Source organism: Choloepus didactylus, chromosome 22 (assembly GCF_015220235.1).
Source record: "Choloepus didactylus isolate mChoDid1 chromosome 22, mChoDid1.pri, whole genome shotgun sequence".
Lineage (NCBI taxonomy): Eukaryota > Metazoa > Chordata > Mammalia > Pilosa > Megalonychidae > Choloepus > Choloepus didactylus.
The window spans coordinates 26,537,791-26,553,151 of NC_051328.1; the positions used below are offsets into that span (position 1 = coordinate 26,537,791).

At 43.8% G+C, this 15,361-nt stretch overlaps 1 protein-coding gene across 3 annotated transcripts in view; it reads left to right on the forward strand.

The window, feature by feature from the left end:
- Positions 1-15,361, forward strand: part of ZFHX3 (zinc finger homeobox 3) — a 281,010-nt gene that overhangs the window by 233,145 nt on the left and 32,504 nt on the right. For all 3 annotated transcript variants that reach the window (XM_037815539.1, XM_037815540.1, XM_037815541.1), the window contains one exon: positions 1,877-1,984. In XM_037815539.1, the coding sequence (XP_037671467.1) occupies positions 1,877-1,984 (108 nt within the window). The remainder of the gene's footprint in view (positions 1-1,876; positions 1,985-15,361) is intronic.

Below are 15,361 nucleotides of genomic sequence, written 5' to 3' on the forward strand. Positions count from 1 at the left end.
GATATTTTGTATCACAACATGTACTGGGCAAATGAGCATATTTTAAGACTGGTCAACTGAAAACTGGTATTACCACTCAAAGATAAATTACAGCTTTGAACAGTTTCATCAAAAGCCTAAATATGTGCATGGAACATCCTGCCTGGACATAATTCAGGTTGTATATATATCATATTGTATAACTTGTTACTTGTCTACTAACATTATATATAATTTTTCTCTACTTAAATATGTAGAGTGTGATTGTGGGGCTGAATACCTGACTGACTTCAAAACTTGGTTGCCTGATTTTCCTTTGAAGAAAGGGCCCAGGGGGCGGGTGGGGAGTCTCAATGTGAACTTTACTGTGCAACAAGACAAAAATGAGATGTAGAAATTGGTGATGGAAGTGGAGACATAGTTGGAGATGGAAACAAGCAGCACCTTGTTTCATTTGTGTTCCCCTGACTGCCTCATAAATCCCCTGTTGGTGGTAATGAACAAAGAATGTTTCCCGACCCCTAGTTTAGTTTTCTGGTCTTTCCTTTTCAGAAACAGATAGGAAAGTCTGACTCTAAATAGAAACTTTCTTCCTAGGGTGTTTTATGAGGCCTCTCATGATGGATAATCTACTTTGCTCTCTTTTTTATTTCCTTTGTGAGATGAAATTTAGAGCTGTTTTCTGGAGGGTTGGAAGATGTAACTCCATGAAATCATGGAAAAGTAGAGTTGAGGTTGGACAGACCTGCGGTGGCACTGCACAAAGCCTGAATCCAGGGTTGGGTTCTAGATCAGGCCCCATCACCTGCTGGAAATACAGTCCCTGTTGGGTCCTGTCTCTTGCCGGCCTTGGGTGTTGGATGTAGGTACCCCAGCTCTTAAGTCTTTGCACCTGGGAAGGTGTGTTCTTCAAAGTCTCCCAACCATCTTATCATTAAGCCACCTGGGGTTGCCTGCTTCATTCCTGTAACTCATTGAATGCATGGTTTGGAGACCAGAGAGCGAGAGAGAAACATCTTACGTCCTTTCCCTCAGCATTTAAACTAGCTTATCCTTTTCTTACCCATTTGGGTAAGAAATGACCTAGTATTGAAAATGGCCATTCTCCTGCCTTCAGAACAGCACTGTGTGCTGAGCTGGAGAGGCATTTCCTTGGTTAGTTTTAAACTAGTAGTGAGTAAAAAGTGGAATGATGGCAAAAGGAGAGCATATGATTCAGTTACAAATTGTTATCCCTTTTCCTTCAAATCTAGCTTCACACCACTGCCGTCCTGGCGTGCCCACAGGTTGCTGTTTGGTTTCTAAAACCCTTTGCATTGATAGAATTGTATCACTGATATTCTGTGACTCTTCAGAATGTGAATAACTGTGAAAAAAAAAAACCTCCGGCCATGGTCTGGTGTGTGCATAGGCACTGAGACTCCTGGGGGGGGTCGTGTTTTTTTTTTAATAGAGTCTGGTCTAGTTTGATGCCAGAATGCTCTGGGGTTGGAACAAGGCAAGAAGGAAATATATGGCTACTTTTCTACATTTTAAAGTGTAAAAGACTTGCATGCAACTTCAGGAATTCGGATAGAGCTATTGTTTCAACAGGATTGGTTTCTCAGTTGGAAAAAAAACTCAAGTTAGGCATTCAGGATTCATCCAGAAGTACCTAAAGGCTCAACTTCTAGAGTGAGTCACAACCTCATATCAGCTAGTGGGGAGAGAAAGCCCTCACGGCTTACCCAGATCTTGGTGTATCCATAGTGCGATCAGCTTTGCAAGGGCCACTGGGAAGAGAAGAGGGACAGAGCCAATGGCATCTGTATTTTGTAGTTAGTGGTTCTTTGTAGTAGCCTTCAGTCCTTTATCTTCTATTTTTAATCCTCCACATCTTTGTGTTCTTATATTTCAGAAGAAGCCATTGAAGATGTTGAAGGACCCAGTGAAACGACTGCTGATCCAGAAGAGCTTGCTAAAGATCAAGAAAGTGGTGGTGAAAAAGACCAGAGCAAGTGGACAGGTAGCGTGTGTGGGGGGCTGCCCTTGAGCACCCCCACCCCCCACCTCCCCCAACATTTCTCCCCTGGTGGGAATGAGCTCCCAAGCCAGGAGCAGACAGATCCTTAGTCTGCCCAGGACAACTGTGCTGGCATAGTGTGGCTGGAAGATTTTGTTTTGCCTTTTTGAGTGGTTGCTGTCCTTCATTCTCCTTCTATTATGTTGTAGTAAAGAGTTTTTAGCTTTTTAAGTGGCCCAGAAGCCATCTAGTTTATTGAACATCCCAGTGTCAGCCTCTGTGCTATGAGCTTCCATGATCTTCGTGTCACTTTTCTTCAGCAGCTCCTCAGTGTTGTTGTTTTGCCCTGGGGAAGGTCCAGTCCCTTGTCTGACCTGCTCCTAGGCCCAGTGGAGGGATTTGCATGTGGAACTTGTTTGGGGTTGCTCCCTGATTTTTAGCCTCAAGATTTTCTAAGGGTGTCAGCAGTGAAGGGAGGTCTTTGCTCTGCATGTTGGGGTACGCGGCACCGGTGGACCCTGCAGGCCCCATCCCTCTTTCCCCCACCCCAGGTGAGCACCCATCCACTAACATCCACCCAGAGGGGAGGCAGGCAGTGCAGCCAGGCAAGAGGATGTCTTACCCAAAGCAGAAGAAATTGAAGAAGCCAAGAAAGGAAGTGCTATTTCTGGAAAAGTTGGTGTTGAGAGAAGGGGAGCAGCCATCTCTTAAGATGATAGGATTTCCATATTGAGGGAAAGAGAAGCTGCATTTTTTGTTTTTTGAGGAGGAGCAGAATAGTTCCTGAGAAGACTTATCACGACAGATTAGTCTCCCAGACACCACCATGGTAATAAGAGGAAATGACATGTCAAGCAATGAAAATTATTTTATTTGGTCAACCTAATTCTTACTACCTTCCATTATTAATATTGTAATACTTGGATTTTTTTTTTTTTAAATATTTACCTTCTGGAGTCTGTATTGGTTGGGCTTTTGTAACATTTCCAGGCACGACCGTTCTTAAATCATGTCCAGTATTGGACTCCACTATTTAAACAAGACACAGAATCCTGGAGAGAGGCCAGAGGACGGCAATGAAAATGACTGAAGGCTGAGAAATATTGCCTCTGAGAAGAGGCTGAAGAAATGGGAGCTATTTGGCCTAGAAAAGAGAAATTAGAGAGGCAGCGCGACTGCTTCCAAATATTGGAAGGAATAGCATATTGTGGGCGATGTTCCTCTGTTCAGTGTTTCCTGGGAGAATGAGAGGGCAGTTCTGCCCCTGAATATATGGATGGGCACGCCAGAAAGATTTTCCCCTCTGTGCCTCTTATCTTCCCCCTTTGAACTGGGCTCTGTGGTGTCCAGAGGCCTGTACTTGAGATAACACTGAGGGGTAGGGGAGAGCCTCCTGGGAGGATTTGTAAGACAAGATCAAGGAGCAGGGGTTGGCATTCATGCCCAGAGTCCCTGAATGGGGTGGAGGTGGGGGGGGGGGGTCCTCCTTGGTTACTTTGCATGAACCAAGATCTCAGTTATATTTGTGTGTGTGTGTGTGTGTGTGTGTGTGTGATGATATTAAGGTGAAACCTAAATAAACAGAGTGGAGAGACCTAATCAAACATATCTGTCCCAGGGAGGCAAGCTGGAGAAGAGGATTTCACAAGCACATTTGAAGATTGGTTGACCTTTTGGGCCATCTGTCCTTTGTTTTCACAATTTGGGTGCCTGATTTCAAATCTTGGTTCTGCCACTCGCCAGCTGTGTGACCACACTCAAGTTACTTTAACCTTGCTGTATCTCAGTCTCCCTGTGTGAGATGCGCATTAAAAACAGTACCTGCTTTCCATAGGGTTGTTGTGAGGATCATTTGAATATGGTAAATTTACAACTCCTGGCAGTAGAGTAAGCTCTATGTAAGGTTTTTAAAAAAGTAATTTAGTTAAAAAGGATGAGGAAAACTAGTAGAAGTTTCTCTTTGGGTCCTCCCATTTGAAGGTAAAACTGTTGCCAGGCAGCATATGGTTTCTGGGAATTTTGTGAAGACGAGGGGGAAGGATATATAAGGATTTAGTGGGACCTTGCGGGAGGTTTTGGGTGCATATGTTTTTTGCATTCTGTGTGCTAAGAGCTGTGAAAATTCAGTGAAAAGTAGTTGCCATTTATAAAGCTCTTACTGTGTGCCAGGCCCTGTGCTGGGCACTTCATCTGTACTTTTCCTAATCCTGACACTCAATTTAGGGCAGGCTTTGCGCAGGCAGTTCAATTAGATCCCATTCAGGGTGTTTATAATTCAATGGGAGCGTATCTTCATAGTGCTAGATGCACACGCTGGGCAATCACGAGACACAAGCTGAAAGATTTAAAATGAGCCCCATAAAGATGAATTTTCTCATTCATTCATTCGACCAACAGACCATAATCTTTACCTCCAAAAGACAGGTGAGGGGGTGGGGGATGCATAACTCAGGGGTGCACCTCCAGTTTTACAGTAGTAAAGAGAAGGGAAGAGTCTTTCCTTCCCCCTGCAAAAGATCCTCTTTTGACCTAAAGCATAATTTTGCCTGTATCCTCTGAGCGTGTAATGACAGGCTTTTTTAAGGTACTTGGGTTGATTTGATCTTGGAATCAATATAGGTGCCAGTAACCTCTTCTGAGCTTTCTTTTAGATCCTTAGAATTTTATAAAAATATCTGTGTTTGTTCCATTTACTCCCTAAATTGAGCTGTTCCTATCTGATTCAATGTGATGGGGAGGGCTTCCTCTTGGCAAATAAATAAATAGTGACTTCACAATTTGTACTGTTGATTAGTGGCTGCTCATGATGCAGATTAATAGTATTTCAAATGGGCCTGGATAATTGGCATTTTCTCAGCTATTGATTATGTAGTTTGGGGTTGGGCAGAAATGGATCATCTTTAACTTATTTATTTTTACGTTGGAGAGGAACCCCTGATTTCCTTTTCTGGTGTTCGTTGGTAACCCTCTTCGGGCTGCTTTTGTTTTGATATCATGTCTTTTATCTTGGGCGGCAGCGGCAGCGGCAGCGAGACAAGATAGTGATTTGCATCACAGCAGCATCAAGTTCACAGTCAGTGGCTGTGTCACTGTCAGGCTCAGGGCACCGGGCAGACCTAGACCGATCACAAGTTTGGTGAGATTGTAGGCCTTGCCTTTGGGGAATGTTATGCTCTACTAGGGATTTCATGAATGCCGGTCATCATGAGCACAGGTAGATTGTGCTGTCTGGTGGCATTTTCTGTGCCGAAATAAGCAGTCTGCATCTGTGCCGTCCTGTACAGTATCCTCTAGCTGCATATGGCTACTGTGCACTTGAAATGTGGCTAGTAAAACTGAAGAACTGAATTTTTCGTTTTATTTAATTTTAATGAATCTAAGCCTAAATAGCCACATGTAGCTAGTTTCTATCCTACTGGACAGTGCAGCTATAGACCGTCAAAAAAAAAACAGAACCAACACTGAAAGGACGTATCCTGTGATTAGAAAGGCTACCTTAGCCCTGTGCCAGGCAACACTCTAAGTGCGTTGCATCCATCCTTTCTGGCAGGCGTCCCACGGATGGCTCTTAGGTGCACAGGTACTCATCCCCACAGCCTTTGAGCTGGCTAGGTGGGGCTGGGGCAATTGAAGCCAGAGTCAGTCACAGCTTCATCAGTTTATCCCAATTTGCAGTCATTTTCTGTGTGTTCGATGACATGGAAAGGAGTTGGGAAATACTGCTTTATGCACATGATCACATTTGATTCTCATCCGCACTCTATGGAACAGGTCCACTAAGCACACCCCACCGCTTCTTTTGCAGATAAGGAAACTAAGTGCTAGAGAGCTCACGCAGCTTACCCAGAGGCACACGGACGGGTTTGCATTTGCATACTGGCTCTGCCTCTTACTCTAATTATGGCAGATCTCAAGCTCTTACCGGTACGTCGTGCTACCATCTCTCCAAGGATGGAGTTTCTCAGTCTCCTCATCTGATGTACGTTCATCCCGCTGTAAGGCTGAGTACTAGCACGTGCCAGGAGCTGCACAGTGATAACAGTAATACGGCAGCCACCCATATGTTCAAAAGGAGCGAGTTTGTTAGCCACGGTTATGCCTGGTAATAAGCCAGCATTGGGCACAGTCCACAGGCAGGGTGGTGAAGTGTTAAGAACACTCTAGATTAGGAGTTGGGAAGCCCGCTAGTGAGTGACCTTGGTGGAAGGGCCTTGGCTTCTTGGAGCTTCAGGTGCCTCATCCGTAAAATGTGGGCGACCGACGCCCACCAGCCCCATCTAAGAGCTCCATGGTGGCGAGTGGGGGCACACGTGCAAACTCTTGGTAAACACTGAGGGGTCACATCTACTCAAAGCAAACATTAAGACACTGTTGTGAGCCGACAGAGGGTCCAGGAATGTTCTTTGAAGCCATGCCTCTTCCCTAATGCGCAGCCATTTCCATTGTCCAACTTTGTGATTTTCTCTTTTGAAGTGTGAAAATGATTCCTTGTTCCCTTTTAGAGAGAATTTGCATCTGTGTGTTCTAGATCAAAGAGCCCCCAATGACAGCAATTGAACAATGATTAATGTAGTCATTATCCAATCAATCATTAATTGCTATAAATTAAGTGATATACAATTAATGTGATGCTTTATCGTCAATAATTGGGGGAAGTGGGGGAAGAGCTCTTGGAAGAAGATGGCTATTTAAATCCTGGTTTCCAGCCACAGAGCACCAAGCTAGGTCTAGTTAAGCTAATTTGAGACAAGACGACCATGGCAGATTGGTGCTGTTTTTAAAAAGTACATGGGGATATAGCCCGACTTAGAATGACACCATGATAATGCTTCGGAAATCCCTAACTGAAGTTCATGTTTATATTTTTGTAAGATTTTGAGTTAGAATTTGTGGTTTGAATGCTTTTTTCTAGAGGAATAGCCTGAAGGGATTTTATTTTATTAATTTTTTGAAATCCATGATGCTCACCTAACACAGAGCAATTAGTGCAGTGGAGCGTCCCTGATTTGAATCTACGGAAGATTGCTATTAAAGGAGGTATTAATGGGATGGCGAGGCTTGGGTGACTGTTGGGGGAGAGTGTGTTTATGGAATCTGGCACTGGCAGGCATGATTTCAATCAGATTTGACATGTTTAACATAAATGTATAGTGTACGGCTCTTGCTGCGTATGAATAATTCCTACAGACCCACTGCCTTTCTAATTACCCAGGTTGAAAAAAAGCAGGTCAGGCAAATCTTGGTGGAAATCTATTACCAGCCCTACCCCTGTTGTTTACAGCTGTGTATAAATAGGGATGCCACTGCCTGGGAAACTTAGCATCTGAAATGCGGTCTGTAGGACAGAGAATAAAAGGGACTGAAAAAATACTTTTTAAAAAATTGACTCCATAAAGACAAAAGTATGTACGGAGAGGATGCATAATGCATTAGGAGAAGTGCTGTTATACTAAGAGGCAAAGCCCTAGGACAGGCTTGGTTCTGCCATGAAGATCAGTTATGTGACCTTAGGTCTCCGGGCCTCAGTTTCCAGCTCTGCAAAACAGCAGGACTCCATAAACATGGAATTGGAGGAGAGAAACAGTTGCATAGGAGTGTGGAATCTTGGAGAATATTAATGATTAAACTAAGAACACTGGTAACTATCAAAGATTTCCCTAACCAGTGGCTAGCTGAGACAGCACAGACAGGAGCCCAGAGAGCTCAGCATGACTTGGCCCATGCCCAGCCCAGGCCCCGGAGGGCGTAGGCTTTCTCCATGGAGGTGGGACAGCGCTAAGCCCACCTTCCTTGGCACCTCATGCTGTCACCTGGTCTCATGTTATTGGGACTGATCTCGTGTGATGAGGACGTCAATGGAGGGTCCTTGGAGACTCATGTGGGTGCCTTTGAGTGGCCTTCCACATCTCAGCCTTTCTGTTAGCTGGAAACCAGGCTATTCACCACCTCACCCCCACCCCCACACATTTCGACCTAACTCTGTGTCCTTTTAGCACTTGGTTCCATTTCTCCATCTCACCCAAAAGTTAAATTTGCCTTTGCAGTAGGGTGCGTGTGAAGGAATGCTGGGAGCCTGGCTCACACAGCTCCTGTTTGAGTCACAGTCCTGCCAAAGGAAATCGCTTTGGGTTTTACTTGTTCACACCCAGATAGAAATTGTGCGGCTATGTCAGCTTTTCCATAGTCCCCTCGTTCCCCTCTCACCTCACCCTCCACCCCTTTTTCTTTCCAGATGACTTTCAGTGTAATCTGGCTGCTTAAAACCTCTGCAGGCAGAATTTGATCTCACCATTGAAAACAAACCATTCTAACCATCTTTATGTTAGGAAGCAAAAATAGATGCAGGTTATGGTGGGTATCTGAACTCCAGTAATTCAAAGGTCTTCGCTTTGGGAAAGTATATTGTAAGCCACAAGAGAGATAGGGACCACCTTAATGGAGCAAATACGTTTTGTGCAGGACAACTAGGGAAGATACGCAAAAAAGCAAAGAACTCACTTTCTAGAAGGAAAGTCATGTAATCACATAACTATGGTACAGTGTCATGAGAATTATCCTCAGTGTATAGATAAAGGGCAGTGAAAATGTAGATTAAGAAGCAAATAGTTTTTCATCACTGTAGAAATACTTTGCAGGTTTGCATATTTATAATTCCCATAAATGGGCCACGTTAATCTTCCCAGCTTTGTTCTTCTGAAAGCACCTCTGGTATTAGAATGAAAATCCTGGTAAAAATATGCCATGTTGCCTTTCTCATCTGAGCACTTTCGTTAGGCTCTCACATTCTTCTTGTATTAACTTTGTTTTGCGCTCAAGAGAACTAAGATGCATAGATTGGGACTTGGGTCTCAGAGTTGTGCCCAGACCCCAAATTGCCTTCAGGGTCTGGGAAATATTCTCCAGATTATAAAGTTAAAGAGCACATAACATAGTTTTCTCTTATTTGTGAAGATTGGAGGGGAAGGACTTGAAAATCTATGATTCTCTAGTTCTCAAACAGAAATGTCAGCTCCTTATGGTCAGGGGGGCGTGTGGTATTCGTTCGTTTTTTAAATCCCCAGCACCTAGCTGTTCAATACCTGTTTGAATGTTTCATTGACAATCAGTTGATAAAATAGCAAGACCATAAACATCCTAAACACAAGTCTAAGTTATTCTGCCTTCAGCTTTGTAGATATCAAACAACTGCAAACTATGGGTTAATAGTGTTCCATGTTACTGTGCAGAAAAAGCAAATTTAGGGCATCTATGCTTGTCCTAAGAACCAGGCCTCTCCTTTCACTCTTTGGTTACTTGGCCCCACTTGTTCCATGTTACATCCAAGTGGTACCTCAAAAACAGCAACCACAGCCACAGATGCTGGAGCTCTATTTGCTGGACTTGGCGGCAAGGCTTTACATGCCTCCCCTCCCTCTAGCCACACAGAAACCCTCTGAGTAAGGACTGTCATCCCCATCAAGAAACAAGGACACTGAAAGCTCAAAACTGTAGAGTCAAATAAAGTGCTTGAGGGCACATGGTGGGGATCTGACTTGAGGTGTGGCCAGCACTCCAGTAACTCACACATTAGTCCTGAAGGGTCTAGAAAGCTATGCCAGAGCCACCTCCCCACCCTTTCACACAGATCACTTACCTTAGGCCTTTGGGGCCCCGGGGGAGAGCTGAGCGCAGGGACTGAGTGGAGACTGGGAGAAGCACAGATACGTGTTTCACTTGGTGTAATGTTTCCCTCAGTCTGAGGCATCACTCTCTGCACCGTACAGAAAACCAAGAGGAGAGAGTTCCTGTATTCTCGTTGCTTTTTCCACAGGGGAAAGCAGAGAATCATTCCCATTTTCCAGCCTACCTGGGGCTTGAGGGATGTCTTTCTTTCCTAAGTACAAATTCTCGCACTCTGCTGGCAAACCTGCACTAACAAAAGACGCCCTTGGGGGATACGGGGAACGCCGGTTTGCAAGGTTGCTGAGAAGTTATGTTCCTCAGCTCTTTGTGTCTGTCACCATGCTGGACACACACCCAGACTTCACGTGTTTATTTTCACAAGTTCAGTTTCACTTTTAAAATTTAGTTAGTATCTCGGGAAGGTAGGTTTGGAATGGAGAAGCAACTGGAAGATAATGTTACATTCTAGTCTTTACGGCTCTGTGCTGTGTTGGCGCTCAGAGGCCCTAACTAACATAATGAATATTTGAGTCAATGGAAACTGGAGGAGCTTCTGTTAATTAACTTTGGCCTGGTCCCAGGGAGATACATGCTACAATTTGTTCTGAACTGTCTCACACCTCTGGGCTTTCTTCCTCAGTCAGGGGTCTCTCAGGTTCCTTCCCGCTCTGGCTTTCTCCAAATCCATGTGATCACAGCCCCATAATGCATCCAGAGGGCAGCGTGATGCATGCAAACTGCAGTGTCCTGGCTGCAGGCACAACCTCCCGGGATGCTAGGACCAAAGCTGCCCCCACGGCTTGGGGGCTTTGCCAGGGGAGGACAGTACGCTTCAGAGCAACTGACCAGAGACAAAGGCAAACAGGGTGACCCAATTCCTTAAAAGCAGGGTTCCTTTGGTCCCCAGCCCCTGTCATGCACCAGGCTGGTAGTGGCAGCCCAATGCCTAGAAGTTATTAAATATACTTGCAGCTGAGGTTGGTCTAAACACGGTGGCAGCTGGTGACTGTGTTTTGACTGCTGGTTCATTCATAAGCCTGACATAGGGGGAGCAAGGTGTTTTGAAAATGAACTGTGGGCTGGCCTCTGGGAGCTCAAATCCATGTATTAAGCAGCCTTATGCATATTTCAACAGGGAATTAGTGCAACAGATTGATGCCTCTGATGTGGGGCTTAGCACTGTTTTCTCCCCAAAGATGTTGAGCTTGCGGTGGTATCCGTCAGGCAGCGCGGGCCCACAATTGCCCCTGGAGGCTGCCGGAGTCCGTCACTGGGACGCCTTGTGGGGAAGCAGAGGCCTGTGGTGTGGCGTCTGTCCCCTCCCCGGATTTCTGACTTGTGCACACTTCTGTGCTGGTGTGAATCTGTGCAGCATTCCCAGGGCTGAAGCAAAGAGGTATGGGGCTGGTGTGGCCTGTGGGTGCCAAGGCCGGGGAAGTGAACACTGGAAAGGTGCTTTCTCCTTCCGCCAGGGAGAAAGAACTCGCAGGTATATGCCCTTTCTCTCGGGGTTCTCAGGACTTCAGGACCAAGGCAGTCTGTCATTATTCTGATCACTCTGGTAACGGAACACGAGGAGGTTATTCCTTCTGAACTTCTGGCTTTGAAAAAGTGTCCTCATTTGTTTTAGAGTAGGCAGGTTCCCTGAGGGCAGCCATATTTAATGTTTCATCTTTGGCCTGAGGGGAAAAATATCTAGCCTTGAGACCAGGCCTGGCTTTCATAACACAAGTTTAGATGATGAGAGGGTCACCTCGGTGGAGTCATTTGAAAAATAGACTGGCAGATACACCCATGCTGGCCAGGTGCTCGTTTAATGCCAGCCAAACCACAGAGTGATATGGCTCCTACCAATTATAGACAATTTTTGCTCTGACAGGGGTCCTTAAAGTTTGGTCCTTGGACCAGCAGCTTCAGCATCACCTGGGAACTTACCGGAAATGCACAATCTCTGAATCAGACCTACTGATTCAGAAACTGGAAGGCAGGGTCCCTGATCTGTGTTTAACAAATCCTCCAGGGGATTCTGATGTGCACTGGAGTTTGAGACCCTCTGGGCTGTATATGGGGTTTTGAGACCTACTTTTCCTTTAACCAGATGACAAGTCCTGAGCATCTGCTAGGTGAGAGGTTTACCAAGGTTTCCTAAAAGATAGGTGACGTTCTAATGGTGCCTGGAGGAGCAACCAACTGAGTCTTGGCAGATGTCCTCCTGGATACCAGGATTGGTTGGGGGTGTGGGGTGGGGGGCTCAGAAAGACAGGGCCACAAGGAAGAATGGTAAAGACCTGGAAATCCTTATCTAAACACTGGCTAAAAAATGACACCTGGTGCACTGATCTCTCTGTACTATTCTTGCAACTTCCTGTGAACCTATGATTATTTCCAAATAAAAAGTTTTAAAAAAATAATACCTCATTCTGGAGGTAACTTATGCTTTATATAAATACTACTTTTTAGTGTTTAGTTTATTACAATAGTTAGAAGGAAATATCTGAAATTGTAAACCAGTATCCTTGATTCTTGAAGGAGATCATATAACTCCTTATATGATAGATGGTGTGACCGTGTGATTGTGGAAACCTATAGCTCACACTCCCTTTACCCCATTTATGGACAAATAAGTAGGAAAAAAATGGGGACAAAAAGTAAATGAATAATATGGAGGAGGAGATATGGGACGTTTTGAGGGTTCTTTTTACTTTTATTTTTATTCTTATTTTTATTTTTTGGAGTAATGAAAATGCTCAAAATTTGTGATGAATGCAGAACTATATGATGATACTGTGAACAGTTGTTTTACACTTTGGATGATTGTATGGTATGTGACTATATTTAAATAAAAAAAAAGTAAATGAGGGGGGGAGGTGGGGTATGGGATGCTTTGAGTGTTCTCTTTTACTTTTATTTTTATTAATTTCATTTTTATTTTTTGGAGTGATGAAAGTGTTCAAAAATTGATTGTGGTGTTGAATGTACAACTATATGATGAAACTGTGAACAGTTGTACACTTTGGATGATTGTATGGTAGGTGAATATATTTCAATAAAATTGCATTTAAAAAATAATACCTAAGAGCTTTGGGATTTTCAAAGTACTGGCCTATCTAGTTCACATTTGAGTTGGAGGAGAAAAATAATTATCCTTTACCTGAGTACCAATTATACTCTTCTGTAATATAAGTCAAAATTTCTTTGAAATGCTTTTTAGAAACAAAGAGACATGTCTGCTAAGTTGATGAGACTTGCATCTTTCACTCTACCCATTATGTAGTAGTAGTCTACATTTTGAGTAGGTGGTTCTGTTTCCTTTAAATGCTTTCTAGAGATGTATAGCAACAACACAGTCTGCGGTTACTGAGAATGAGACTGTTTTGGAAAGAAGGTTCTTAACCTCACTGGGCTGGACTTTTTGAGATAGATTTTGCACCCTTTGGCAAGGAAGGGTGAAGCCCTAACTTCTTTGTGCCCATGGCATGAAAACCAGCCTTTGCTGCATGTCCACTTGTGCACCTCTGGTTCACACAAGGCCCGCGATTCCTCTCTGAAACCTCCTGTAAGTGCTTGGTTGGAAGACAGAATGAGACCATGCATGTTTAAAGACCAAGTTGGCAGCAAAGCAGACTCTTTAAAGGGACTGTTATTCTCTGTATTAGGAGAGGAAGAGAATTTAGCCAGATTTCTGTCCACTTATCAAGTGCAGTAGCTCCAAAGGAGATGTGAGTAAGAAAGCCCAGCCTGTCCTTTGGGGATGGAATTGTAAGCAAATGCTAAGTGTAGCTCCACTTACAACAACAGTGCGAAGACTGCTAAGTCCAGAAGCACAGATTACCTTCTGGAAGCATTACATTCTGGCTGTCCAGAGGGACAATGAGGTCTATGAGAAGCTGAGGGAGAAGGGCTACAGAAAAAGCACACTGCACCTTTCTTTCAATTATGGTTATGGACTGAATGACTGTTTTAAGATCTGGTGAAGCTTCTGTGTCTAGAGTGCTGGGGTGGTTATCTCAACTTCATCAAGGAGCGTGGAATTGTGTGAATGCTTTTTCCCCCCTTAGTCAATGGAGATAGATAAAAGATTGCTGTAAATTTCTGGGGCAGGTGGCAAGCTGGTTTACGGAATGCAAGGCGATGAGAACCTCTGGCTTACGGAAAGTAGCATGAATTAATAATCATTTAATTGGCTCCTCCATTATGTTGCTGGTTGGGGAGATGGAAGTTTAGATGGAGGGGCTGTCAGTGGTACTTTAGTTAAGAGTCAGATGGTGGAAGGGGGGGTGGTTGCTGCCTTTGGCCTCTCCACAAGGATCAAGATGTCAGGCTGCATCCGAGCCCTTGCTGGGCTCACCTCAAGGCCTCCAAAAGGAAGAGGATCAGCACTTTGGTGAATACCACCTCCAAATTCTTCTTCAACAGGAAGAGAAGAAATGCAGAAACTTCCCAGCGATGTGAACAGCTCAAGGCTTGTCCAGGATCTCCCCAAAGAGAGATAGAGCCAAAAGGACACTGGCCTGCGGCACAGAGTCTCAGCGATGCCAAGAGCCGCGTTGGTGTGTTGAGTGATGAGAAGATAAATTTTGCTTATGAAACAGAAAAACCAATTCTCCCAGCACTTTGGTTTTCTTGGAGGGAAAGTGGATATCTTGGCTAATGATTAAAGGAGGCTGAAAATTGGGTACCTTAAGGTTCCATTTTACTTTGTTTTGGGTTTTCCTTCAGGTTTCTTTCTCATGAGGCAGCAATTCCATGTCTAACCTGGCTTTAGAATTGTACAAACCAAGTCTTTAGATGAGAAATGAGGCATGTGTTTGGTATTCAATCCATTGTCAGTCTGTGGTATTACTAGTATAAATCTGAAGTTTTCTGTGGCCAAAATTTCAGCAACTTGGTTGGAATTTGTTCGTGAAGACTGGGATTGGGGGAGAATTCATACTAGGAAGAACAGTTTTTGACAAGGGGAATTAAAGAGGGACAGTTAATATTGTGTTTCTATCTACTTGGCCACTTTACAAGCCCCCTGAATTATTCCGTTCTTCTTTATTTGTTGAAGTAAAGCATTTTCTTATGTGAAGCTTTGCTAGCCTTGGTTTAATTATTCTTTGTGCTTGAAATAATAAAACCATTTCTTAAAAATTGCAAACAAAATTTGCATGAATTTCAGATCAACACTCTTCCCTACTCCCTCTAATTGGTGTGGAAAGGAGGGGTAGTTTTTTTTTTTTTTAAGTTCAATTTTATTGAGATATATTCACATACGATACAGTCGTCCAAAGTGTACAGTCATTCACAGTACCATCATATAGTTGTGCATTTATCACCCCAATCTATTTTTTTAACATTTTCCTTGTACCAGAAAAAGTAAAAATAAGAATAAAAAATAAAAGTAAAAAAGAACATCCAAATCATCCCCCCCATCCCACCCTATTTTTCATTTAGTTTTTTTGTCCCCATTTTTCTACTCATCCATCCATAAGCTGGATAAATGGAGTGTGATCCACAAGGCTTTCACAATCACACTATCACCCCTTGTAAGCTACATTGCTATACATTCGTTTTCACGAGTCAAGGCTACTGGGTTGCAGTTTGATAGTTTCAGGTATTTACTTCTAGCTATTCCAGTGCATTAAAACCTAAAAAGGGTTATCTATATAGTGCATAAGAATGCCCACCAGAGTGACCTCTGGACTCCATTTGGAATTTCTCAGCCACTAAAACTGT